General features: G+C 41.4%; 2 protein-coding genes across 2 annotated transcripts; one reads left to right on the forward strand and one right to left on the reverse strand.

Annotated features, from left to right (window-relative positions):
* Positions 1–540: 540 nt before the first annotated feature.
* Positions 541–7,492, forward strand: T265_01581 (hypothetical protein; the record flags this gene model as incomplete). Its single annotated transcript, XM_009165640.1, has 3 exons — positions 541–640; positions 4,813–4,961; positions 7,307–7,492. The coding sequence occupies 3 exons, from the start codon at positions 541–543 to the stop codon at positions 7,490–7,492; spliced, it is 435 nt and encodes a 144-aa protein (XP_009163904.1).
* A 4,191-nt stretch (positions 7,493–11,683) lies between these two features.
* T265_01582 (hypothetical protein) lies at positions 11,684–23,028 on the reverse strand (the record flags this gene model as incomplete). The annotated part of the gene is made up of 8 exons (XM_009165641.1): positions 11,684–11,716; positions 16,158–16,331; positions 16,833–17,092; positions 18,216–18,282; positions 19,416–19,670; positions 21,916–22,278; positions 22,544–22,747; positions 22,783–23,028. The coding sequence occupies 8 exons, from the start codon at positions 23,026–23,028 to the stop codon at positions 11,684–11,686; spliced, it is 1,602 nt and encodes a 533-aa protein (XP_009163905.1).
* Between the last annotated feature and the right edge of the window lie 4,771 nt (positions 23,029–27,799).

Genomic DNA, 27,799 nt, shown 5'->3' on the forward strand with positions numbered 1-27,799 from the left:
TAGCTAAAGGTGTAACTTAGGCAAAATCTCGCGTTTGTGTGCACCATTAAAACTCAGGAAAATGTATTTTTCACTGAATGTCAAGAAAACGAGGTGGTGAAATAATACGATATAGAATCTAACTGTAAAATTGGTTTTCCGCATAAAGCATTGAAAGCCTCTACCCTAAACCTTTCGTGTGTATTTTTAAAAACCCTACCAGCAGATATTGATAATGTATCTGGCTGTATACCTCAAAACAAAAAATAATTGTGTCAGATTTATTACCGATAAACACATTTTCTTCTTGAGGAAAGGAGTATGAAGGGGTAGGTTGTACTGGCCGCCCGGTTGGCTTGGGAACGCTGAGCAACTGTGATAGACGTAAGCGTAGTCTCAGATGGGCACGGAGTGCGAAACGAGAGGAAGAAGAAATATGGTGCTGATGCATATTCACTCGCCATAATCTCAATTTTACTTACAATTGGTTGTGATATCGACTTTTTGGTACACAAACCGATGATCATTTCTTAATGAGAGACCTGCATTTCTCAAACTGCTATGGCTGTTATCGAGCTGGGACTTCCTAAGATCATAGCCAGTGGCTTGTGTTTTCCTGTCATTGTGAGCTCTCTGCATACTTACGACATTTTTATGCGTGGTACATAGCGTTGAGTGTACATTTATTGCCGATAAATCTCACACCGGACCAAGTGTGATGGACAATTTTGCCCGATGTGCCAGTCTTCACTGTCTTACCGCTCCTTGAACGGCATTTGGCATTGCCCTCTCTTCGGGTTTTGGTCTTTGAAGGCGTGTTTCTATATCAAGCATTCATGCATATGTTGGGATTTATCTTGTCTGACCGTAACTGTTGGCTGCATGACCTCAAATGGGAAAATTTTCGTTTTCAACCAATATTGTCCTGTAACCATTCCACATCCATCGTTTGCATTTATTTCTTATGCTTGCGAACATGCTTCTCAAAAATAAACGATAATACATTGTCCATACAGGTAGTGAACCACAATGTATTTCGCTCGTAGGTAGCTGGAAATAAATCACCTGAAGTTCGCTTAAACCTTGTTGCTATTTACGACTTTTGTTTCGCGATTCAAGAAGCTGCGCAACTAAGTGAAAGAACTGCCACGTCAACCGCATAATGGTGCCTAATGAATCACAAATAGACAGAACAGGTGCGATAACATGTCAATATCATCAATCAGTAAATAGCTCACAAGGAAAATAATTTCACGATGTGCGTGAAACATCCTTAGAAGAGGAACCAGTCAAAAAAAAAGACCATGTGATATGGGTACCATGGCTAAAGGTCGAGTGGAGCTATAACGTGCCAGAAAGATAGCTAATCGCACTGCTGATCTGTTTCTTGTGGTCAAACTGTTAAGTGTTTCACCTCTACCCTGAAGATTTCAGGTTCGTAACTCCCTGAGTTTAGTAACATGAAGATGGTGTGTTTCTCCACAAAGTTGGAACAGCTGTAGTGTTTCTTAGAACAACTTGGCCCAATTTGACAGGACAAAATCACCAAATTTCCTTAAATCACAATAAGTGAATGATAAAACTTAGTTTTGCCATTGAGGATTTTAGGTGCTGAGGATTTTCAAAGCACGCTGTCTCATTTTATGGACAGTATCAATCCTGGCTCATCCACCATTTACGAAATCAGTCATTCTCTCAGACCCTAAAGGAACAATTTCTGATGTCAAAACTCTCCACTGTTGTGTATTCAACTTGCATCAAATCATTTGTACCAGGATTCTTCTCGATGCCATAGTTTCGTGAAACATAGTGGGAGTGGAAGCTTTATTTCGCTCCATGTTTACACTTGTCAAACATGTCGAGTGATTTTTCAGGTGCCAGTTTGAGAGCTCAACCACTCCAAGTTACTTCTTTACAATAGACGTCGCATCTTAAAATAGACACTTTGTAGTAACGGTGAAAAACGACAGATTTCACTAGCATAGCTAATTTTTGTTTTATGAATTGTGTGAATCATTTGTTGCAAAGAGCACGATTATTCGAGAAGAATGCGTTCGGTTTACTAGGGAGGTTTTATAATCAACTATATTCTGGCACTTGAGATCTAAAAGGAAATTACATCAGGCGGTGCTTCGCACCTGGGTAGGCTACGCTTGTCCACGGGAGGATAGATCAAACAAGTCTTGAAAGCGGTAAAATTCACTTTTGTACGGGCAACACCAGCCATGACAAGGCACATTCATAGATGTCCACAAATACATTAATTTCACAAGGATACATTATTTTTAAGAAAGCTTAGACCACACGCTTACAATGGACAGGTGGTTTTGCAAACTCTCTTCCTGGCATAAAACTTTCGAGTCACAGGCGAATCCATTACTTTTGATAGACGGCCTACCTTGCTTCAAAAATGAAGCATAATAGAGATAACGCCCAGAGCTGCGAGAAGACAGTTTCTAAAATGTTACACAGCAATGATGGCAGTTTTTTCGAAGAAAAGTTATTATCAACCAAGCTGAATGATTATGAGATGAATTTGACAATGATTGATGTACTTGATTGATGACTGATATACATGTGCCTGCATTTTTCATGAATGGATTCGAAATTTTCCAAATCTGTCTTACCGACAGATTACTCGTTATATCAGCCCACGCATCTGTTTCGTTTCTCCCGCGTTTGCTCTGACATAGACAGGTGTCTTTCATATACAAATTCAGAGTAGAAATATTGTTTTCATATAAGGATTACAGAACACAGATTCCTAAAATTTAAACATTTGGTAAATTTTCGCCAACAACTCTTGAAAATAGTTGTACGGCACCTAATTTTTGCGAGTTAGGAGTTTGGCTGAAGGTGTTGCTTTCCAAAATCATGTCTTGTTCTTTGTTGCGTTTGAAGAAAATCCCAGATCGATGAACCTCTTTGGTGCCCACAGCAATTTTACGCAAGCAACCTGAAGGCAGATGTTCCAGATTTTTGTCGCTGCAGTGTCCCTCATGACATCAAGTAGGAATGGATAGGTGATAGTGAAAAGAACTGAAAAAATAAGGACTTGATTGTGTCACAGAAAGGAAAAAGGAGCGCTCTGTCCATTTTCTCGCGTGGACGAACCAAAAGACGGGCAAAGAAAAGGTGACGGTTGAGAAAGACGGTACAACTAAGATGAGCATCATCTGTGTGGAATTTTTCCTAGTTTAAGAGGAATAGGAGAGAGACTACCACAGAAGAGAAACCAATTTGAGGTCAAACAGTAATTAGCCAGTGATTTTACGCAACGTTGAGGGTTTTTGGCCAAGAACACACGAAAAATCAAAGATAACTTATATTGCTTATATATATATACATATATCACTTATATATAACGTATATCACGATTTTACATATATCCTTATATATAACGTATATCACGATTTTATCACCACTTTCTTTCACGAACCAGTCCCGAAGGAGGTTTGCCGCTTTCACCCTCGGTGATTGACGGAACAATACCATCGTCATCGATAATGATGACATCCTTCCAGTTGATTTTGATCAAGAAAGGATAGAATGTTCAATTGGTTCGTTAATCTATCCGACCACTTCTGCTAGAACTACCACCAGATTTGTCCCTACGAAGACAGTAGTACACTTGCAGATCACACGCACTCAAACTACAGCTTCGAACTGCATCGTTTCTCAGATGACGCGAAAGGTCTGACTAAAATGAGTTCCACGTTTTTGGCACATTCTGAATCCGAACTGTATTTTACACGTCATAGCTATGGTCGTTGGGTTCTTCGCTAAGCTGGGCTATTTGGTTGCAAACGTTTTCTCACCAATCGAATTTACATTGTCGGTGCGTTGTGAGGGATCCTATTGGAGTGTAACGGTGGTCGATGTTCACGATAAGTAAGGAAACGTCGCAACTCACTTTTGTGCCTAGTGGACCTGATTCCGTTATCGGATGTGTCTGTATACCATACTTACTCTTAAGTTTTTCGTGTTCGTTCCCGTCCTATATCCGGTTCCCCGTTGACCGCTGGATGTCTACCTTAATTGACCAACTGATGTGGATACGGGTATTCTGCCAGGATTTAGAGCAGTCGCTTCACAATCTGCTCATTATTCTTATTGCTGGCGATAAATTTTGTATGGGTTACATGTAGATTTAGGAGTCGTTTGGTGTCATTATTTCCCTTGAGCATCTCGAATTGTTTACATCTGGACAACGATAAACCTGATCTACGGGAGCTTCAATGTTCTTTGGAACTCAGATCAACAGACACTTGAGCTTGATCGGTTCGTGCCTGCAACTCCGCACCTTCTCCAGCTGACACGTAGTGATTCATCTTGATAGGTACAAAATGCAAAATATAGTGCAAATGACTTACCTGGGATAATTCTGTCCACTACGTACTCATGGGGTCAGATTACTTGAAACTCGAGTAAATAAGTAGCACATCTTACTCTTCAGACAGTGCAACTTCCAACAAACTTCTCAATGTTCATCTGGTCAGTGGTCAAACATCAACGAGAAATCTTCTTTCGGTATGATATCCACTCTAATTTCTGGACTAACTTCTTTGTTGCGGAATCTCGGACAGTCAACTGAACTTCCAGGAGGTGCAGAGAAAATGACCTTGGAAGGTTAGTGACAACACTATGGTTGTTCTACTGCACTGAATACTCTGTGAGAAGAACACGCAGATTAGCAACGGAGGATTTTATCCGGGCTATTCCTGGAGGGTTTTAAAGCTGTAAAATTAAGTTCAGGAGGGTAACCTCAGGTAAATGAATAAACGAACCACAGACCTGTATTTATTCTCATCTCTCTGTGTTCGGTATATCCAGGATATAACGACATGATATGTTTCCTCTTGATATTGTTAATGTTTGATCATGAAAAAAATCTTTACTTCCAACAATTGCGTTACAAGGGCAAAGTGAAAACTAGCGAACAGGCAATTACCACAAAGCTTCAGACAAGAAAAGCCGTGGAAGTGAGTGTATATTTCGAATTTAGTGCGCTCAACATACCTCAAACCTTTATAGCAAATGTGGTCATAAAGTTAGAATTTTTGGCGGAAAGTCATCAGCGCTCCAAAAAAAGACATTCCCTCAAAATCAACCAACCATGCGCATGAGAAACTTTCAACGGGTCGTACTGTGTAGTTGTGGCTGGTGGACGTTACGTAACACACAGAGACGCCACTTATTTCGTCCTAATACACTGAGATATTGTCCATACCTGGTTCATACTTCGGCGGGCTCAATGTAACGCCTGGCTGCTTTATGAAGTGGGAAGGAGAGTACAACACATAGTATTCCTCACTTTCGAAGCAAGCAGAGCAACATTTCAAATTCCTGTAGACAGCGTGGCAGAAGTGAGCGGTTACCTTGAAACTTCTGCAGTCTCTTTCTTATGCCACTGTTTACGGATTTGCTTCTGTCATGATATTCGCACTAGATGACCACATATGAATAATGTTTTAATTCGCTTTCACCAACACAACAGATCCAGCGGTTTATTCACAAGAAACTCGATTCATCAGCGTTTATTCCGTCAGGAACATCTTTTGACTTATGAGAACAAGGAGTACCATTAACTGAAACCAAAAACATTAATACAAGCCGCGTTTAATTTGTGCGGCATCAGCCTGCACCAGCCCTCTAATCTAGACAATAAAGAATCATTTATCTAACCTACCCAGAAACACATGAAGTAATTTCAGAAAAGGATGTACATCAAACTGGGTGCACTTTTTATGGGAACCAAGGAAAACGTAGTGCTTCCAACTTAATGTATAGGTAGGAACTCTGCATCAATGCTACCGTGAATGCATTACGTAGTTCCACCACAACATCTTATTTACTGCATCCTCTCTAAATTCTCTCCGATCGGAGGAGATTAAGGCACAGTTTTCATACCGCAAAGAAAGCCTCTCTTGAAAGGTGATCTACACATTAATGTCAAGTGACACTCCACCTTATTGGTTCGACCAGTCTCTGCTGGAAAGCTGACAAGCACTGTTCAACTTTTTCATCCTTGCTAGGAATTGCCAGTAGTGTGCATCTAACGAAACTCATAGTTTCGGACCCGCAATCTTCAATTCAATGATTGAAAACTTAGCCGTTTGGCTGAACAGTAGTGTGGCTGTTTCTCAATGGGACGAGATATAGAGCTAGTTATCCTACATTCACAGAAAAATCACAGAAAAATCTATTATCAACGGGCTCCTCGAGTGACGCCTTCTCATACAGAGGTGCCAATCGTCTTGAAAAATTGTTCTCCATCTGGGCCACTTACAGCTTACGTCACAGTGAGTAAGTAGATTTTTATCTGAGACCTCGTTTCGTCTGATGGGGTAATCCGCTGTGGTCCACCTTTTGCAGTGTCCCCTCTTAGGATGTCACTCTCGAGTTATTATCATATAGGCGGCCATGAAGTGTAAAAAGTTGAACTGCCTTATAAACTAGTATAATGCCAGTTATCAAAGGAGGCGGTAACAAGGTCACCATAAAACGTCTAATTCAAAACAGAAGGCGATAAGTAACCATAAAAAAGAAATGTCCCTTCCAGGTTACAGTTTTCAGTAATCTTCCGGTGCTTGATTACGCAATGAGTGCATCACTTCAAAGGAGCTCGGTTTTTCACAAGCAATGACGGTCAGTAGGGGAATCGGATTGTTAAAACTCGATTGATCGGACCAGAAGTACACCTGTAACAAAAATATATTCGGAAGTGGCAGCAAAACGAATGCGGCTTATTGGTCATATATGAGGAATGCGGTTGCCAAATCTTCAACTTTGCAACTGATGGGAGCGATCACAAACTAAACCCTTAAAGTTTGGCTTTGATTCCACACATTTGTGTAACAAAAGTGGTCATTTCGGTTATGAAATGGTCACAGTGAAGTAAATGCAGGGCGAAAAATTCAAGTTTTCTTGTAATCAACGAGGAATAAGACTTTTCTCAGACGTTTTGAAGTGAAATTTTAGATCACTGTTTCGATAACTGAATGATAATCAGCCATTTGTTCCGCACGTAGTTAAGCTTGTTTATTAAAACAATCAGTGACAAACGTCAAATACCCTTTTAAATGGCCTCCCACAGGCGATTTCTCCTCCTACAGGTGAAGGTCGTGAGAAAGAAACCTCCCTTAGTATCACCTAAGGTATCTGCTACGCTCTCAAGTCATCTCAAGCCATTCTAGCTACAGAGACAAATGAATTCATAAAAACCTTACTAATTTCGCCTTTTTCCTTCATTTAACCTGATCTAGAACGGCAACAGTGAGACTGCTCACCATTTCTGAAAGCTATTATTCTACCTATTGTGTACTAGTACTCAACTATTCCAATTCGCATTTACGCATACCTATATTTGGTGTTTCATGAGGAATCAAGGGGAATTACTGCACCAGACACAAAGCAGCATGATTCTCGGGACAAAAATATGAGTTTTGCTCGCCAAGCCAACTGTAGGGCCCGTCAGGTTTCCCCGTTGAACATTCAAAGTACCACGAGCTAACGAAGAAGAATACATGCTCCCACCTTTGGGTGTTACCAATACAACTCAACAAGGCAAATGTTTTGATCGGAACGCTATGGCGTGATAGATCAAAATGCTTATTCTATAAATAAAACTTCGTTTTAATAACTGGCTGTTTACACCTTTTTCTTTATTTGGTTAGACAGAACAACCTTATGCCCCCAGGTCGTAATTACAACAAAACTACTTGGAAATTCAACTGGTAAATCAGAGATCTAATGAGACACCCGGGGCCAAGAGTGTGACAAGACTGGAAATTAAAAAACATCTTCCCCACGATGGCTAGTAGTACAAAAGAAGTAGCATCTGACTGCTACGCAGTCCTTAGAAGAAAATGTATCGTAACGTAATATAAAGGGAGAAAATAGGAACCATCAACAAAGGTAGCCTCGGTTTTGAAGGGATGATGATTTTTGCAGTCGTATCCCTTTTGCAGATAATTTTTTTTTGTTCCTTTCCAAAATTTGTTTCTTATTAAAAAGCCGGTGTCAAAAAATAGTCAGTGGTATACTTGGTTGTTGAGGACAATGGGATTTTCACCAATGAATCAGTAGGTTTTCTTAACAAACTAAGCGACTTTCCGTGAGACGCATACACTGTCGAAATGTCGAAGGCATCCACGGTGAAACTGTCTCCGTGAACGGCATGGAGTCGTTTTTGATGAGCAGAATTCAACTAGAATACTGGATCTGCACTTCATGACGACTGCGACAGTTTTGGATGATTATTATGAATGCGAAGTCGAATGGAGATCTCGTCGTAAAGTATCAGTTGCAAACGACTGGTATTGGTCACATTCGTTTACTCAGGGGTGGATCGACAGCTTGCAATTGGTAGCTGCTATGTCAGCTATATCTACGGTGTCACACTGGTCACTGATGCGAGCTGTTATTCAGGTTATAATTTATCTGTTCACCGCGCCCAGCTTGTCAATAGCTCATCACCGTAGGCGGTACTTTTAGTGGGCGGTTAGGCTGGTAGTTCTCTTAAGTTCACTTGGACTGCTTCACATGGCTTCTATAGGTAATCTGATAGCCCTAACACAATTATCTGTTAAAAGTTGAGGCGTATACGTAATCTGATTGTTCCTTTCGGAACCTGTTCAGATTTGAGGTTCTTTTGTTGGATACATCCGTTCAAGTGGTTCTGTCACTCTACTTCGATTGGCAGGAATGTGTTTCTTATGTAACTCGTCTGTGACTTGGACACAGTGCGGATGTAGCCTGATGAATGCTGTTTGAGCTAAAATCTGTTAAACTTTCCAAAAGCATTGAAGAATCATTCACTTGGAATGCGGTATTATTATTGCACAGTAGGAAACACTTGAGAGTCCCGCGGTGAAAGTCCAGACAGCAGTAACGTGCTTTCTTCACAGTATAGCTGCTACACATGTTCCTCAATTGTCTGTGGACTTGTGTAATATGGCTGACTTCTTCCACCTGCGCGCGCGCGAGTCTGAGTGTCGTGAAGTTTGGCCGTGTTCTGTCCTTACACTTATCGAGTGAAACGTTAAAAACAACAATAGTGTGAAATCACATTGCGCCCTTAATGAGAACACGGAGCCTGTTGTTGACCGAGGATAGTTTTCATGTCACGATGTTGTTTCGTGATGCACGTTGTGCTATGTGGAACAAAACAAAACGCGATAGAGACACTGGACGCGGATGCACTAATCAGACTGGGCGACCGCCACAAGATCCGCATATTCAGGTGAGTTACTTTTGGTGGTTTAAGTGCTCGGGCTCTCAGAAACTGGGCAAAATGGAATAAGATCCTGGATCCATTTGAAATCCGATCAGTGAACGAAAATAATAGAAGTTTACTAATGATGTGTACAGCATTAAAGTTCTCAATGACACAGACTTGATTTATTGTGGGTGGATAAAGCCAGCAACGTGGTCTCATCCGAGAAGAAGACGGATATCCATTCTACCACATCATTGTAGGCAAAGATATCTCAACACTGTGCTGACTTCCAAGCTGATACTCTGGTGTGCGCTGAAACGTGTGCCACGTTGGAAAAACTTCCACATCCTGGACCAGGAGGTACCTATTCACTGAGTATGAGAAAATTGGGGCGTCAGTAATCTCAGTCGGAACTTCCCGCTATAGCGCATCGGCTGCTGATACCGGGTGGCTAGTTGATCGGAATACAATCACGTATCAAAGTGGCTGCTGTAGGTGAAATTAGACCCAAAAACAGGACTGAGGCTTAGAATGTCCCATCGATATCCACCACTAAGACCTGACGAAAGCACCACCCCAGTAGCATTTAGAAAGTTATAAACGTTTTCAGGAAAAAGAGTAATAAAGTAGACAAATCAGAGAACCCTAATAATGTGCGGATCACCGTTGTCACAGAGAAGACTTTGAAGACTGAAGGAACATTGTGCACGAAAGCTGATGGAAAAGCAATAAACCGCAGAAATGGGATTTTGGCGGCTTGGGTTTATTACTTTTTAACACCACACAGCAAGCCAGGAAGGGTTGGTAAGAGTCATGCAACCCACCAGCTTCAACAGAAAATGAAGATTTGCTTAATTTGTCTGGACAGGCACAAACGCAGGTGGTCATAAACCAACCGCGAAATGAGAAAACAACATGATCTGACCACCTGTCTGCGAGACTGGTCAAGCTGGAAGAATCGACGCCTGAAATCAAATTTCTTTACTTTCTGTGCTCAATTTTTGAGCGAAAGGTTTTGAATGTAACTTCAGGTCTGCTTTGTAGAGGAAGAGGAGGGTGACGGACGACTGGGGATCCGTAAGTTGCCTTGCTGCGGTCGGGTGGCAGTAGTGGGAGAATTACTCAGCAAACCACGCGCAGGCTGCGTCACCTGGTATCATGACGACCGTCATCTCGGCAAACAATAGCGGATAAGTACAACCAACGTGGAATCAGCCCCTAGTTCGCCATAGACAAGATTGCGGCTCGTATACTGTTCTTCACATCAGTCGCTGACTTTCAAGTGGAAAATGTTAGTGGCCAAGATTTTGCCCCGTTGAAGCCGCATCAAAGAATGGATATCACGAGGAACTACCTGATACCAAGGCTGACATATTCACTCGTGCTCGGCCAAGTCCACAGGAACACACTACATCAGACAATATATTCGTGGCTGGATACGTCTGCCGAAGGACACCCCGATCAGCTACATCCACGCCGGTAAACAACATGGGGGACTTGGTATCTCAAGTCTGAGTGCAACAATCCCGATGCAGCGGAAAACGCGTATGGAAAAGCTCCTTTCTACTCAGTGCCGAGTACTACGCAATGTGGTCAACGATTCCCGTTTGACAAAATTGTTCGGGATCTCAGCCTTCCGATCCGAGTCCATGGTGTATGCGTAAACGCCAAGGAGGAGCTGGTGGCTGCTTGGGGTGATAGTTTGCACAACAGCGTTGACGGTCGCGGTTTACGAGAGTTGGCCACTTCGTCTCTCTCGAATCGATAGCTCGTATTCCCAGAATGAGTGTTTCCACGGATATTTATCCGGGGTATCCAGCTCCGATGCAACCTGCTTAGGACGAGAGTTAGAAGCGCTCGGCATGGTCATGGTGGCCAGACGATCTTATGTCGTGGAAACTGTGGCCAACCGGAGAGTTTGGTGCATATTTTGCAATCCTGCTGGATCACGCATGATGCCAGATGTGCTCGTCATAATCGGGTTGCAAGGGAACTTGCAAAACATCTCCGTCGAATGGGGTACACCGTCTTCGAGGAGTTGAGAGCCCCTACTTCTACGTCGTCCATCAAACCTGACCTAATCGCTGTTCGAGATCGTCGTGCAACTGTAATAGACGTCAGCATAGTCTCGGATGGGCGTGGAGCGACAGTGTGGAATGAGAAGAAGCAGAAGTATGGTGCTGATGAATATTCCCTCGCCATAATCTCAGCCCTACATGCCATCGATTGTGATATCGACTTTTTGGTTCACCTCAATCCGCTAAGGCTGTTATTGGACTGGGACTTCCTAAGGTCACAGTCAGTGACTTGTGTTTGCCTGCCATTGTGGGCTCTCTGCGTAGTTATGACACTTTTATGCGTGGCACATGGCGTTGAAGGTACATTTTTGCCATTTAATCTCACACCAGACCCAGTATGACGGACACTTTGTGCCTGATGTGCGAGTCTTGACTGTGATAACGCACACTGCGCCCTGAAGAGCATTCACCATTGTTTGTCCTTTCTTTGGTTGTTGGTCTTTAGACGCATGTTCCCATACAAAAATTTTTACATACTTTGGGATTCACCTCATCAGACTGGCACTGTCCTTGGCATGATTTTGAATGAGACGTTTCTCTCTTTTCTCCCATATTCTCCTGTTACTATTTCGCATTCATCGCTTGCATTCACTTTTTATGTTTGTGACCATGCTCTATAAACCGTTTGTGGAATCCACCATGAACACGGCGAATCCTCCTAGGGAAGATTGGCTGCCGAGACAAATTCGCCAACCCTATCAAGGTTTTTCACGCTGACACAAGCGCCCGGGTACGAACGTCCACAACTGTTTTGACCAGGTCGTAAATCGTCACAGTATTAAAATCACAGCTCAATAACCATCTGCTAATGGGAAGGTGAAATGCCAAATAAATACCAACTAGTTGAGTGCTTTCTCACTTTGAATCGTTATCTTGTTCCTCGGGCTTAATGTTCGTGCAATACATTCGATTGGAAATTGCTCTCAATTTCCACAATCTGAAGTAGAATCACAGATGATGACCACAGCACATCGCTTAGGCTAAGTATAAACACTACCAAAAAAGTTGTCTTTTCGCGGTTGAATTCTTCGCTGAGTCTCAATACAACCATAAACTTCATCTTCTGAGCTATCAACTAATTCTCCAGCATCACACGCTTATCTTCTACCTTCATGTGTATGAAGCTCAATATAAAACAAAACCTACTAACCTGAATGGCGTGCTGTACGAATTTTTGTGACGTTTTTAGCACGCTATCCACAGTCCTGAAGATTCCCAGTGGAATAAACCCGCAAACTCTGAGTCATCACCATCACCATCGATAGTATGACATCAGTGTTCAACACTGATGATCCGTTTGAAAGCCTTATTGCGAATAAAGGGATAAATATGGACGGTGAAAGAACTTAGTGCTAGCTTACCACAATCATTCCGAGGTGCCTACACCCCAAACACTCATTCAGGCAATCGGGATGGAAACTGGCCACAAGGTCGCCACTGACATCGATTGGCAGCATCTCCAACCACGCGCAGTGAGGAACACGCAAATTCTGAAGTCCAACATTGCATTCCATGGCCTTGAAAAACTCACATATCACTAGCACACTAAATGTTCCACAGTTCAAAGTAAGTCCCTGGAATTGAACGTAGTGCGATACTATGCCAGTGCTCAGAGGAATTTTTTGAATTCATATTCTGCCCTACACAAGCTGTCTGCGGCTATTCCGCTATCCGCGGGCTTTCAGTGGTTTGAACACCGTTGACCGGAAAATGCTATTCAAATGCCATCGTCCATGGTAGGTGGAGCCGCAATTATGAATTATTAAGTAGGCATAAATATGCAATTTTCACGGTGTCTTAGCTACAAGGATAACGTTGACTTATCTAAATTGCATGTAGTCCGCATGTGAAAATTCTGTGCATTTTGAAGGATGGGGATAGAAAATTGGAAAAGAACTGTAAATTTCACATTTCAATGGAATTGCAAATCTGTTAATAAAAACCGACTGAAATATCTCTATGCCTTGATGTTTCGGCTTGCTGCAGTAACGCGGAAATTTAATTACTCTTGTTTGGCATTCAAGTTCAATAGTATCTATGCCCTCCCTTTACAGTTTTTTCATAGAATATCTGAAAACTTGTCGAAATGAGCGTTTCCCGGAGATGAACAAATTTTGTCGGTATCCCAGTCCTACAAGTTCTGTAGAATGAAGCGTCGGTGTTGGAACGCAGAAGAAGACTACTTCAAGCAGCTGAGGATGTTCGTTTGCGTCCTTGAAGCACGGCTCTAGGCACTGTCATAAGACAGATGGCAGATGACAGTAAAACGGTGCAAACTTCGGAATCGAGCCGATAACTGCAATCGACACACATGACGCTAGGCACACTCACTAAAGTATACCTCAATTCAAATTCATTTGTTTTCTTGAGACAGGCCTTCTTCCTCAGTCAGCAGAAAGTAAGTGGGAGGCCTTACCAATATCCTTTAAATGAAGTCGTGAGATATCGTCAGTATCTGTAGGTTGGCGTCGTCTAATGTAATGCATATTCTCATGGACTCAGAAAGCCTAATTGGACAATCATACCACGAACTTTCGTCAAGCTAGAGTGACGGCCAGTGTTGTGTGATAATGGATGAGAAAACCACTGGTAAAGAAATCATTGCACCTTCGTCGACTTGCCAGTCAATAAATGAGAGCTGGCGTTTATCTATACTAGTGTTATCTAATCCATAACATGATGGATATGCAGCTGCAATTTTGTTTGATAATCGTTTCCAGTTTCATGAAATATGGTGTCTTGGTCATGTTTGGTTTTTGAACGTTTGTCAGAAATAGGGCTAACTTTGGCGCGCAGAGTTTTGTAAAAGCAAATGCTCAAGACCTTTGACTTTCCAACGTTTTTCACGGTGAATACAAAACACTGGCATAATGAAACGCCGACACTTTTCATAATGGGAAGTCTATGACCGTACGTGTGCTTGTTAGGACGAATTGTATGTTCACCTAATCGACTGGATAACCTTTTTGAGCGCCAGCGCCTTCCGAATTCAAAAGAATGAGATATTTTGACCGACAGAAGTGTGCGTATGCTAATATGTTCCCTGTGTGTTTCTAGTGTATACAGCCTGCAAATAAATTTTGTTGGTTCGGTATCACGGACCGAATTTTCGTTGCTGCTGTTTCATTGATGAGATGGCGATGATGGGAGCGTGTTTGCACTATAAGCGATTTTGTCTTTCATTTGCAGTTGCTAATCGTCATTCACCGCACAAAACGATAACAATTCTATGTATATAAATACATATATATTCCATTTCAATACATTCAGTACATATTTACGCTAGACCCGTAAGAAATTAGGAATTCGGCGAATTTTACGATCGTTTTACTGATCTTGTTTCCAAGCTTTAATGCATGCTTTTCACTGACATTTAGGAGTTGAGACAGGAGATAAGACAAGATGTTTTTTCAATTATCACCTTTTTAGAGTGTGAATGGCCTCGTTTTATTTATCCACTCGATTCATTCTATATAAATTATAGCACCTGAAAATGAACAATTATCACACTGGTTCGGTCAATTTTCCACATAACAAACCAGACAGATAGTTCTGCTGTGACCTAGCAATAACGCCTCAATCTTCATGGGTTTTGGGTGCGGAGCCACCTTTTCTTCAAACCAAATTTGGCCACTACTAATTTATTTTCGATTGATTTCACACTTTCACGTACGTGGTCAGGCAAAGTTCCCGAAAAATTAATCAACTATATCAAATTTAGGGTTTTTCTTAAACCTCTGCTGCAGCACAACGATATCAGTATCAATTTTTATGTGATCATTAGATCCTTGAGTTATTTTCACCGGTGACATAAGAATCATGAGGTTCACCCAGCAGTAAAGATTTTACTTCCCTCGAACAAAGTTAGAGCACTTACCATAAAGGAGACGCCAAAAGCCTTGAAATAATTGTGGTACACTAGTTGTATGTACTAAGAGTGGTTTGTGTTCAAACGAAAAACTACACAACTGCATAAATACATTGTTTTGATACAAATTGGTTGACGAAAACAGGGGTTAGAATAATCATTGGGCTGGTTTAACACCCCCCCCTCCCTGCGAAAATCTACGAGCGAGTTCAACTGTAACCGGACTGTGGACATTCATGCTGACGAGTGTATCACCATAATGCATAAAATTGTTCATCCCTTCAGTAATAAAAGGCAAGCAAACCTAACATTTAATCTCATTATATCAGCGGGAAAAGCCTATAAACATGATATGATTCATCCACGCGTTCTGGCATTATTTATTCAAACAAGAAAAATCGTTGATTGCAACGGTCATGAAACAGTCATCGGATGTTAGGACTTTGCGTATTAAACTTTCTCCTGTTCCACGTGATGCAAACGTCAATAGCTCATGGACAGAAGCATCAATGCCATCTTAAATAGGGCTCATTCAGCCCGATTCATCGTACGACAAGTATTCCGGATATGAATATAATTTATTATCCCGGCCACATTATATACAAGCTGTAAGTCAACGAAACACTGTTGATCAAATTCTTTTCTAAAGTATCATTTTGGCGTTGAATTTTGGAGGAAACTGATACCACTGTCTACTGGTGTCTTCAGTTGAATGTAAAAACACATATTCGATGTGCAATATAACGCACCACCGGAACTGATTAGTCGAAGGTGCTAGATGATCGAGACAATGAAAATAAATTTTTCCACTATATGAACAGAATATGACGAAGAATTGGCCGTCACAGAGAATCACAGTACATTTTTAAACAGACCGGTAAGCAGTGCTCAAACTTCTTTAGTCTGAAAACATCTCCGTGCCCCAAAATTTCACCTATAAAACAACATGAAATAAGTGATCGAAAGACAAAACAATACAATGTGGGACTCCTTAAAAAACGTCGGGGCATACCTTATACCGATGAAGGCATATATTCCACTTCAGACGGGCTCTTTCTCTATATGTAAGCCGAATAAACTGCGGTGGTGTGCAACCAACCAGTTTCCGCATCGCCTCTCCTCCCAGAAGGGTTCGAAAGTAAGTGCCTGTGTGGTCGGAGAGATTAATCATGGTACCAAAGTCCAACTGAAATTGCAAAGAGTAAGAAGTAATGCAACAGGTTTTATCATAGCTGAGTTGAAATTTCTATTTAAAAATGGTCTGATAGTCCTACATATTGAAAGCCGAGGTAATTTATAACCATTTAGAACCATTTGCGATAATCAAGTCTTCAAACAGTTATATCTTGTTTGTGTAACCCAGCAACTTTAGTACGTCAGTCACTAGCATATGCAGTTCATTTTCTGGATCGAATCCGTATAGTATACACCATTGACTATATTCCACCCAAATTTCAGACACATCTGCGAATGCTTTCTAATCAGAACGGCAATTGATTTCCAATATTTACCAAGTATCGAAAGATTTTCCGAATCTTTGTAGAGAAGTATGCACTCTCTTTCAACACAAATGACCTATGGTATGATCCTTGCTTCCCTTTGTATCGTGACAAGGCTACTTTCGTCATCATCATCACCAGTGCTCAGACACCATTGACTTACAATCCAAATATATTGGGGAACTTACTGTTACGTGTTGTGAGTCCGACCAGCAAAACCGTTGGTTAGTCAGAGGGCAATCAAGAGTAGTACACATTGCATAAAGATCCATGCCCTCTACTTGGACTGGCTTGCCTGGGGCCGAAATCCCGATGTCCGCAGGAGGATCACATGGAAGCATCCTACGCTGACAATTGGGACATTGCAAAGTAACCAAGTTGTTCATATCTGTCCGATCTAAGTCAATCTTCGTGATCAGTGCAAACACGATGCCATACCCAGCTGTGACTGTCGGGGAAATCGAGAAGCATCATAGTGGCAGATGTGTGCCCTTGACAGTCAGAAGTCTCTCTACTCAACGCATTTCAGTAGTCTAAAGTAATTGCGATATTCGAAATCAATATTTACCCGGCATCAAAAAGCAGGAGAGCAATCTTGGTGAACCGTAAAACATTAATTGTGAATGCTTGTCACTTTGAGACTTTTTGAATCTTGGTGAACTTCCTACTGAAATCCCCATGAGAATGAAGGACACCTGGCTGACCTCATTGGAAAAAAAGGCGGTTTCTAAAGGCTAAATTATAGCAACAAATAGATTGCGTGTCTCAGTGACAGAAAATTTCCAATTATTGCCGCTTCCATCCGTCTTATTACGTAACTTTGTAATCAAAGGAATCCAGGCTAATGAAGAGCGGTGCGTGTTAATTTAAGTAGTCTGTGGAAAATGACCACCAGATACGCATTAATCACGCACCAAGTGATCCCTTTGGCCTCTGGTAATCTTCTTCAACAGTCGTATCGAATTTCGTTATCTTCAACAAGCACATGATTACACTAAATACACTATGTGCATACATGAATACCTTGTAGTCGTCCTACAAAACTGCCCGTCTACAGGCTACGTTTTAATTCTGTCCCTGTAAGTAATGATGGAGACAAGACTCCTCTCCCTCACACTTTGTAACTACACCTACTGGAATAAAAAGAATGAGCAATATTTGCCAAAAACTTTAATTGAGGGTTGTCTTCGCGGATATGTGCCCATCAAAATATGGGAACACAAACGGACTGGTATTCCTTACAGTCACTGGAAACACATTAACGTCTGCTGACAACAGGAACTTGCAACAGGATCTAATTGAAAAGATCCATGAGGATCCAGGAATAGATGAAGATCTTGATTATAATGCCGATAATTTGTGTGTCCAGTTGGACACATTCGAAGCACCGCGCACAACATACACGCAGTGAATGTTAAGAGCCTGAATGAGTGGAGTAAAAGTCCGCTGGAGAACACGGCACATGCTTCGCCGTCTTTATTCAAAATGCATACTCAGTGTCAACTTCATGAGAGATATGTGACTCATAATGAAAGGAGCAATAATTTAAGAGTGAAACACTCCACACTTACTTCTTCCAGCCTTCAACTCACGGACTGTCACGATATTATGGATGCTTGTCAGCGGAACTGAGTAAATCTGAGTATAAATACAAGTAATTTGGTGGAAATAACTGGGATTTTTTCGGTATCTATTTGTGGGAATAAGGAATTAATTAACCGTACGTTTTAAAAGACAGCCTCGAATTACTAGACGTCCGTTGTTCTGTTTGATCCGGCAACATCCGGTTCTCCAGCTTTTGGTAACTAGGCTGGTACTTAACGCTGCTGTCCACATAACCCTAATTGGTATATTTTGAATGATGATAACGAATTTTCAGCGGTGAAGAATGTCATCTATTATACAGGATCGTTGAACAGTGCTTCAGCTAGTCAAGCCTTTCACCCAGAGGTCTGATCTGATGAATGTTTTGGTCCAGATTGGTTGCTTTTCAGAATATCTTACAGTTTTTCCTTGGATTTACTTAGTGGCCTCTGCAGATCATCGTAAGGATTATCATTTTTACACACCAACAACTTTTTAACCCACAAAATGTCTCTAGCAGTAAGAGGCCCGAAAACAGCCAACCTTTTCTTCGCTTCCCAAGCCTGTAACAGCTAGCAAAGATGGAACAGACTACTGATCGACCACCGCAGCTGGTAGGTTCAGGGATGGAATCCGTCGAAGGGTATAACAATAGAAACAACAACCACTAATTACGGTACTCAAGAATATCAACACGTGACTGTCCTAGAAAATACACTTGCGGGCGCTTGTTTGCGGTGGTTTTTAATTTGCCGAAGCATAAGCGAATATAGCCTACCTGATGATGATGTTGAACATTTTCTGTGTTGACCTAAGTTACATCATGTTTCTAGGAGAAGTTCAGCAAACATACTATGATGTTTTGACTCCCCACCGCCTGACCTAGATAATTTAACCGTTCGTTTGATTACCCTTAGTAGTCTTTGGTCTCCATGATCCACTCACTAGTTGTTAAGCACCTAGCATGGAATTTCTCATCAAATCTATTGGCAGAGTTCGTCATTCTAGGATCACTCAGTTACGTATCCAATGCAATCGATGTTCCAAACTTATCCGTCCTTCCAACATCCCACATTCGAAGGAAGTGATTAAACCGTGGGATCTCATAAGTAGGGTGAATTACCTTCAAAGACTTAAGAAGATATAGAGGTCACTTAAAACATAGGTATATAAACAGCGCGACGTACCTCAGCTGGTGGGCATTTCGTTAGACTGGGCATTGGTTGAGTAAAGCGGGGCTGTGAAGTTGCGCTCTGAACATCACTCACATCCATCGCGGAGACAGTTCTGCTACCAATGTGCTTTGCATATTGGCTCAAGCGGTTGGCCTCCGGGCATTCAGGAGATACAATGATCAACGTTCTCGAGTTCGGCGCAGCCACAACTCCACGGCGGTAATCGTCGTACCGGACTGGACAGTCAACGATTGATAAAATAGTAACCTTTAAGGAATGAAATCAGCAATTCTCTTACGCTTAAGTGACAACACATTATTTTTGGTATCCTCGAAAAATTGGAAGAATTGTAAACAAAACTGCATATTTTTGCAGAATTGGTGGGCTGATGATCCTTTATCGGATGTGCCCGTCACATCGAACTATACCGGTGGACAATCCCAAAGTGAACTCAGGTGGATAAGATCTGGTGATGAATAAGAGGAGGCAGTTCTAACAGCCATAGACGGTAAAATACTGGTGGCCCACAGTGTGTCAACTTACGAAGAGACAATTAAACAGGCAAGAATCACAATTTACGTGAAGTGTGGCAATGTCCCCGAGGCAGAGAGATCGCTAGTTCCTACTGGTAAGTAGTCGGATCGGTCTAGGTAGACGTGATCAGTAAATGTCATTTTTACGGTTGATGTAGGTATCAAATTCTAGGGTGTTCATACTTGAAGGGCAACGAACATTTGTACACGATGATATCAATTTAAGCCATAGGTAGTCCCGGCATTGGACGTGTTACATTACTCATATGTTTGATGCAAACCCTTTAACAGCCCTTGGCCAGTTCTTCTCTTCCTGAAGCTCATCAGGTACGCACATTTCCTACGTTTCTATTAATTTTCTATTGCAATTACCCATCAAATTTCACAAAATTCAACAACATATGGTTGCTTACCAGTTTAACGGGAGCTTCATCTTGGACTCTGGTAGGTCTCCCTGGGAGACCAAAGTGGTCTGTAAATGAGTGTAATTTGTTCAACAGCCGTAATTTTTTCGGTCAGATTCATATCAAATCCGTCTGTGCACAATAGTGATTTAAAGTCACAGCCGTGTGTCAAGTCATGCTGTCCAGGTGGAGATCATCAAGCAGAGGAAGCCGTTTATATCTGTTCCCCATAGACAGGCGACCTTCACTGGTAAGAAACCAAGCCCAGGTCATGTCCCCATAGCAGTTTAGGTAGTATTTTATGCATATAAAAACAGGATAGGACTCGATAGGATTGTACCCATCTTGGATCTGCCAGCTATCAATGATAGGCAAGACACGGTTAGGTTTGTTGAACTTTATTTTTTCTAATTAAATTTTGGGAATGTTCCCTCTTAACAGTAGTGACTTAAAAACGCTATTTATAGCTCAAATGTGTCAACGTGTGAAAAGAAATAACCCTCAGTTAACTAATTAAACTTATCATCAATGGCGAACGATTAACTTCATTTATTTCAATGACTAGGTTTCAATGAATCTTATACCCATCTTTTTCGCATACAACAATAACTGAACGAATTTTGCCGTTGAATCCACCATTTTCTGGAGGGGTCCGGGATTGTCCATGCATACATGCTCAGTGTAGTGCGCAAAATCCAAACAAAGGCAAGTCTATATTGGTGGGCGGACATCCATTTATGGCTTGACCTGTCACATCGCTTCGCACCAACCGGAACATTCGAATAACGGATAATAATAGATGTTGCTTCCGCTGAGTCATATTTTAATCAACTTGGACATCCTGTAATCGCAATAAGCAACTCTCACTTCAGGTCGATACAGCCGAGGAGTTCAACGCCCTCAGTGCATGCAAGGAGGTATCTGGTGGCCAGTTCCACTGAGTGACCTCTGTACAACAATGATCACAGACAATCTATTTCAAAGCCCCGGGACTACTCATATTATCGTATTATCCATATTATCCACCCACTAAACTACAAAAGCTACATCGCATAAGACCCGACAGGTGAATCTTAAATATTTTGCGTGGCTCCAATTTCACTTTGCCGGAAGTAGATGTGTAGCGGAATTACTCTGTAGTCTGAGTGCTTTTTCCATCTACTTGTAATTAACTCTGCTACATCAGTCTAGGAATACACAACTCATTTCCTCAAAACCAGTAAAATAGCAGCACATAGTCAACCTACCGACACATACAATGTCACATTCTTTTCAAACCACAGCCAGTGGAAGCAAGATCATTGTGATAACACTGACTTACTTCGTTGCGTTGTCATAAATGGCCTGGTTTGGTAAACAAACAGAGTCACTAAATATCAGAATGATGACCAAGACTTCGCCTTAAATATTTAAAGAGTGGAACCATAGCGACTGGACGACGGTGAAAAAAAAGGGATTTAAATGACGTACGGCACCCAATTAATCCAGCCCCTTTCATCCACCGAAAAAACCTAAACTGACAAAACAAACGACATAAGGGAAAGTTTGGCTGAAGTATCGCTACGCCCAACTCACGTTTGGAATAAACGCTGACAAGGCCGTGTGTATCCATTCTTCATTCCACAGAATCAGAGGTAGACGAGCACAAGTTTCATCAAAAATGATCAGTTCGCAACGCTGGGCCATTTCGGCAACATTTTCTGATTGCTGCTGTTCGTATGAATCAGAAAAAGTTGGGCGCCTTCTGTTGAGGATGATGGCTTTTGGCTGGCCTATCTCAGCCACGGCAGCGAGAAACGTGAACATATTCTTCGGCAGTAGATCTTGATTCCAAATATGTTCAGAATTAAACACGTTCCGCGTAACCACACGTGAATGAGCACACTGAATCACTTGATGCAGTTTCAGATGCTGACTGAATGGTACCGTCAGGGCAGACTAGTTAAAAGAGTGACATGGAAGAAATGAAACGGATTCCTCTTTAACCAAAGGGTAAGAGATTGTGAATACGAAAACTCCTCATGAAGCTTGCTCATGCTGAATACAATCAAACCAATGTTAGCTTGGTTCAATTAAGGACGCAGAAATAATGATCAGCAATGAAGTGCTGGTAACGCGTCTGCCAGACGTTCAAATCTCAGCCTGAACAACTTGGGTTCATTAGCATAATAACGACAACCAAAGGCTCAAATTAAATGCTTACCTTTAGGCGTGCAGTATAGACTTTGTCAGGAAAATCAAAATGAGTTACGTTCCCACCAGAATCACTCAAGGTCAGGTGGTATTCAGTTGGTGTCTTGATCATAAACTGATCCTCATATGATCCTTCAACCTTGCTCTTGGCGCGAGCCCCAACAACCATAACGCAGTCACCTTGAGATGACATAAAACTGGTAAAACACTGTACCTACCAATTGAAAACCCGGAAGCCACGGTGCTCACATTTGCAAACGTTCCCCAGAAACTTCCATTTATCCAGTCGTAAAGACTATCTCGTACTGTAAACGTTAGCACTGCTTGTGAGTGCTTCTTGCCATCCTCATTCTTTACGAATTTCCTCAACGGCAGCTTGCTAATAATGATCCCAATAACGTTGAATTTTGTCTGAGTCAGGGAAATGTCCTTTATTGCTATTGCATCAAACTGGTTCCTCTTAATTTGTGGTAGTTCGGCAACGGCCCATGACATATTGGAGAATCTTCTCGTGTGTAAGTTGTGCACACAGAAAGTAACAGTGAATGTTGGCAATAAATTGTCTGCAGAAATAACACAGGCATACCTTGAATCAAAAATGAACCCAAAATACGTGGTCTTTGTAGTTTGAGTGAAATTTTTGTTCACTTTTACCATTTTAAAAATACTCAACAGCTACTTGGTCGATGAACTGACCTAAAAGCTATAAGCTTTCTTGTTCGTCTCACCCGTGCCGAAGTCCCAGGTTTAGGGAGCACTAAATTTTCAGTCAGTGTTCTCACACAGTGGTGCATATAATTTACTCAGACGTTAATTACATGATCTCATTCTTTACTTGCTAGACAGGTGAAAGATTCGGAACTTGGATTCACTAATATTTCATGATTTATGCAACCCGCCGCTAGCACGCGTGACCACGGTCTTATTAAACATGATTGCCAGGCGCCCAATGTGATCGCCGATCCGTACCACATTTCTGTATCCACCGTTTTCGAGATTACCTTTATGAAGAAGCCTGCAGACATGATTTGAAATTCTGACTAAATTTACGGCTTGTTCCAAAACCCTACCGTTGATACAGATCACGGATATTGAGACCACAATGTTGGTGGGTCTCTGTGGCTTATACATCATGATCCAAAATTTTGAAAGCCAAAAATGCAACCGTTCATCGTTGATTGATTGTTCAGCGTCAAACGACATAGATTTGTGTGACCACTCACAGCAGACGGAAGCAATCCCATCTTCAATTTTGACAGGTCATGTGCACTCGAAATGAACCAAAAAGGGAAGACCAACAAACCCCAGCAGTAAAGCAACGTTCAGCACTTCCTGTTAGTTTTGGACAACCATAACAAACAGCAAAGTGGTTTTTGTCCCCTTGGGCTATTTAAAATGAAAGGAGTTAATCTTCTGAACATATGTCCGAAATCTACTCTAGGCACAATAGGTCGTTACCGTGCAATCATAACGAACTTTTCCTTTGATAACCTCTTCCAAAAAATGCTTCTTACCTCGTGTGAATCCTTGCTTAACCAGTGCAGTGATATGGCGTTAAATCTCTGAGTTTACTTGATGTTTTTATACGACAGTTGTTAAAGTCCTACTCATGAAATTAAAACACCGTGGCCAAATCTCTGTTATCTTAATCATTTAGAAAGCTGCATTCATTCGCGTTATACTGTTCCAGATATCACAGGCATTTCTACATGCGATAAGAATGGCATAAACTTCGGATACATATGATCCTGCTGGACCACATTTAATCTCACTCTGAAACTATGGAACAGAATGACAGTTTACCCCTGGGTTTCATAATCGTTATTCACGTCGGCTGCTCATTAAAATGGCTATTATGATTCATTGACGTGTCGATTTTGGCTACCAGGCATTTTACAGCTTCGTACAAAGCTTCGACAAGTCCTTTTGATGAGATAAAACTAGTTTCGAACCTAGCCGAGTCTAGCCTCATCGGAAGCATCACTCTGAAGGCAGGAGTTTACCATGAAGCCTTTTTCATTTTTTCCTACTCCATGGTGGCAGACATAAATAAACGCTTGAATCACCGGTTTGGCTTACGAAATATCTATAAATGTCCATCTGTTTGTCAATTTTAAAATTGCAGTGCAAGCCTAATTTAACAGATGTGAATAATTTTCCAATAGCTGTCGACTTATCCCATCAATCAAAACATCTATGCTTCATCTGAATAGTCATCGGTCCTTGCGAAATACATAATGGTTACGGAAGTATGTTTTCGGAATTCTGAATGGCTTACATCAACGATGTGTCTAAGTAAACTTCACTCAAACGATATATTCCATTTGTATTCGGACTCGCTGATAGTTTTAGGATGTTGACGCGCTCTATCCTTGTCCACCTACATGTAAAGACCAGTAAGACAAAATGTCTCATGTGCCTGAGGTCTTCCGGACCTCATTAAAAGCCCGTTTAAATCGCAAGTGCTTAACCTTACTGATACCAGGTCTTTTATGAAACATTATAAAGATGCAGAAGAAGCTGTCCTACTGTTCGGTAGTGATAGCAATGTATGAGTACCTCAGAAACTAGGCACACCAATAGTAGCACATTATATTAATTCCATTTCCCCCATGAAACATCGAGCAGTCTTGAGACCCTGCTAAATTCAGAAGCTGTCCTGGCCTGTAATGTTTACCTCTAGGACGTTTCTCTTAATCTGCCTTCAGACCACATCTTCGTATATCCTTATTCCTCGGCATAAAACCCAAGCATTTTTGAACAATTCGGCCTCAAATTTCCGTTTAAATCCTATAACGATATATATCGTCTGTTTTTTTATAAAAAAAAGTAAGGAGAGACATCACGCTACTCCATAGAAGCTTATGTCCAAAATGTCTCCCGTCACTCTGCTTACGGCTGAAAATTCCTGCCACACAGAAGGCAAAACCATTCTCTAACGCATCACAGGTATCAAAACAATTGCGCTTCACAGTACATGTCTAAGTGTGTTGGAGACTGTTTAGCGTCAGACGAAAACTGCTTCTAAAATGTCCCCTGATATCCACTTCGGTTAATTTACAGGACAGCTACCTGGATAACCTCGTCCGGCGGATGAGTGTAGAACCATCGCACATGATACCTTTATGCGGTGGTATGATATGAATATTTGAATATTCCAATAACAGTTGGTGAACGTTATTCTTATAACTTTATTCTGAACTTCTACATAGAACCCGAAAGTGCCAGCAAAATTAAGGAACAGTGTATCACGTTACCAGGAAAATATATAACCTGAATAATATACTCCCATGAGTGCCGGCCCTCCAATTTCGTCCAACTTGGATACAACATCCACAAAATACCTTCAGGTAAGCTCGGGCTAAACAACGCACTTTCATGACTAGATCGGTTCGTATGGTCCCATTATTGTCATACTAATAACAAGCTTGAGGTATATCTGGTCAGTTAATGCGATTTGGTGCTGATTAGGTCATTTCATATTGAAGAAATTTCCCAGATTGGCTTAGAAAAGCTCTTCAAAATAGGTGAATCAAGCAAGTAAATTTTGTCACGATTGCCTGGTAGCGGCAAAGTTGGATTAAGGTGGGTTCTTCTCATTATCACATTGTTGTTTTGCGGTTTAGATAAACTAAGCGGAAGCAACCAATTTAAGCTTTTCCGCTCATGTATATATATGCCTTCTCCGCTGACCTTCCCTCCGAATTAGACCACCACTATACTCTGATCCCAAGATATTTGGCCTGAAATTGTCTTCTGAAAGACAAGGATCATTATGAATATGCTCTGTGGCCAGAATCACAACTTCGTGTTTTAACGCTCTACGATAAGGCACAAGGTGTGCAAATGACAAATCTCATTAAGCGAATTTGTTTCTAGAAAAACCTATGGTTCCAAGTATGTTCTTTTCTTGCATAAGTATTAAACGTCACCGAAGCATCTGAGAAGCAAAACCATTCAAAGACCAATTTTCATTATGAAAAGGATCTGGTAAGGTTTTCCATCGTTATTGGTCAAACTACGCTTCAATTTCCAACTCCACAATACACTTGTTTTATTTGTAGTAAAATCCCGGGATAGTTATGTATCCCAGTATTCTGCACATCAGCATCGCCTGCGGAAACTACACTACCTTGCTTATACTATAATATGTAACTATAATATGTAACCAGTACAATTAGAATTGGCAGAAGTTTTAGTAACAATCTAAGCTGTTACCATCAAAGGAGACCTCAGCAAGAGGCCACCCATTTCAAGGATACGTAGCACCGTTCCATGAAAATACAATTTGGTAAGTGTCACCTACAAATAAAAGCTACTCTTCGTAGAATTTCGACAGTTTGGTCCGAATTCACGATTACTGGCTGATGTCGTTTACCTAGAACTAGTATTGGCTTATGGATTCATGACGTATGACCTCAGAGTCTATTTTAATGATGTTGAAAAGATATTTAAAAGTCCGGACGGCTCAACTACCAGAATACGCGTTGAAATTCCTCCGTAGGTCACAGTGAGACTGTTTCACAGGTAAATGCGTATTCCATTGTAAATGAGAATAAGAAAGTTTGTGACAAAAACACTGTGTCCATCGACTGCGCACCTAATAGCACATCAGTAGATATAGTTAGGTACTTCAATGCGGTGGCAACAAAACCAAATGGACGTTGCTCATTATCAGATGCAGAAGATAAAGTGTTGTCGACGGGTTCCAAATAGGGTCAGCTATCATTTGTTAACGTCCATCTTGACGGAAAGTTGTGCAGTCATAAGTGACTGGGCATGCCTTTATGCTCTACAAGAGCTATTTACAAATAACTGTGTTGAAAACAACACCAGTAACTTAACAACAGACGTTTATTTTGTATAGTTCTGTGTAGTACGATCCGCATGTCCGTTGTCGCGGACAAAACTGCTTTTGGACACTGTTTTTATGAAAATTCAATAGCACCAGCCACAAAGTGATTACAAAAATTCATAACAGTAACTGCACACTAATAGTCCTTCCAAGAGAGACCAGTCCTTGAACTGCGGTCTTTGAACTACGGTCTGGCATGCTTTACGAGAGGCGTCCATCCCGTGCCACCGCGACAAAACGGAAGATCCATGCCTTTGAAGTTTGTGGTTTTAAATTATCTTTCTTGTTAACAGTAAAAAAAGAAGGTTAATTTTACCTTAAATAACTGGGGGCACTGTGAGGTGAGTTTTATCGTATGATACACAGAACTTCAAACGCCCCTCCTTTCAAAGGACCATCTTTCGGATTGGA

This window comes from Opisthorchis viverrini (assembly GCF_000715545.1).
Source record: "Opisthorchis viverrini unplaced genomic scaffold opera_v5_17, whole genome shotgun sequence".
Taxonomy (NCBI): domain Eukaryota; kingdom Metazoa; phylum Platyhelminthes; class Trematoda; order Opisthorchiida; family Opisthorchiidae; genus Opisthorchis; species Opisthorchis viverrini.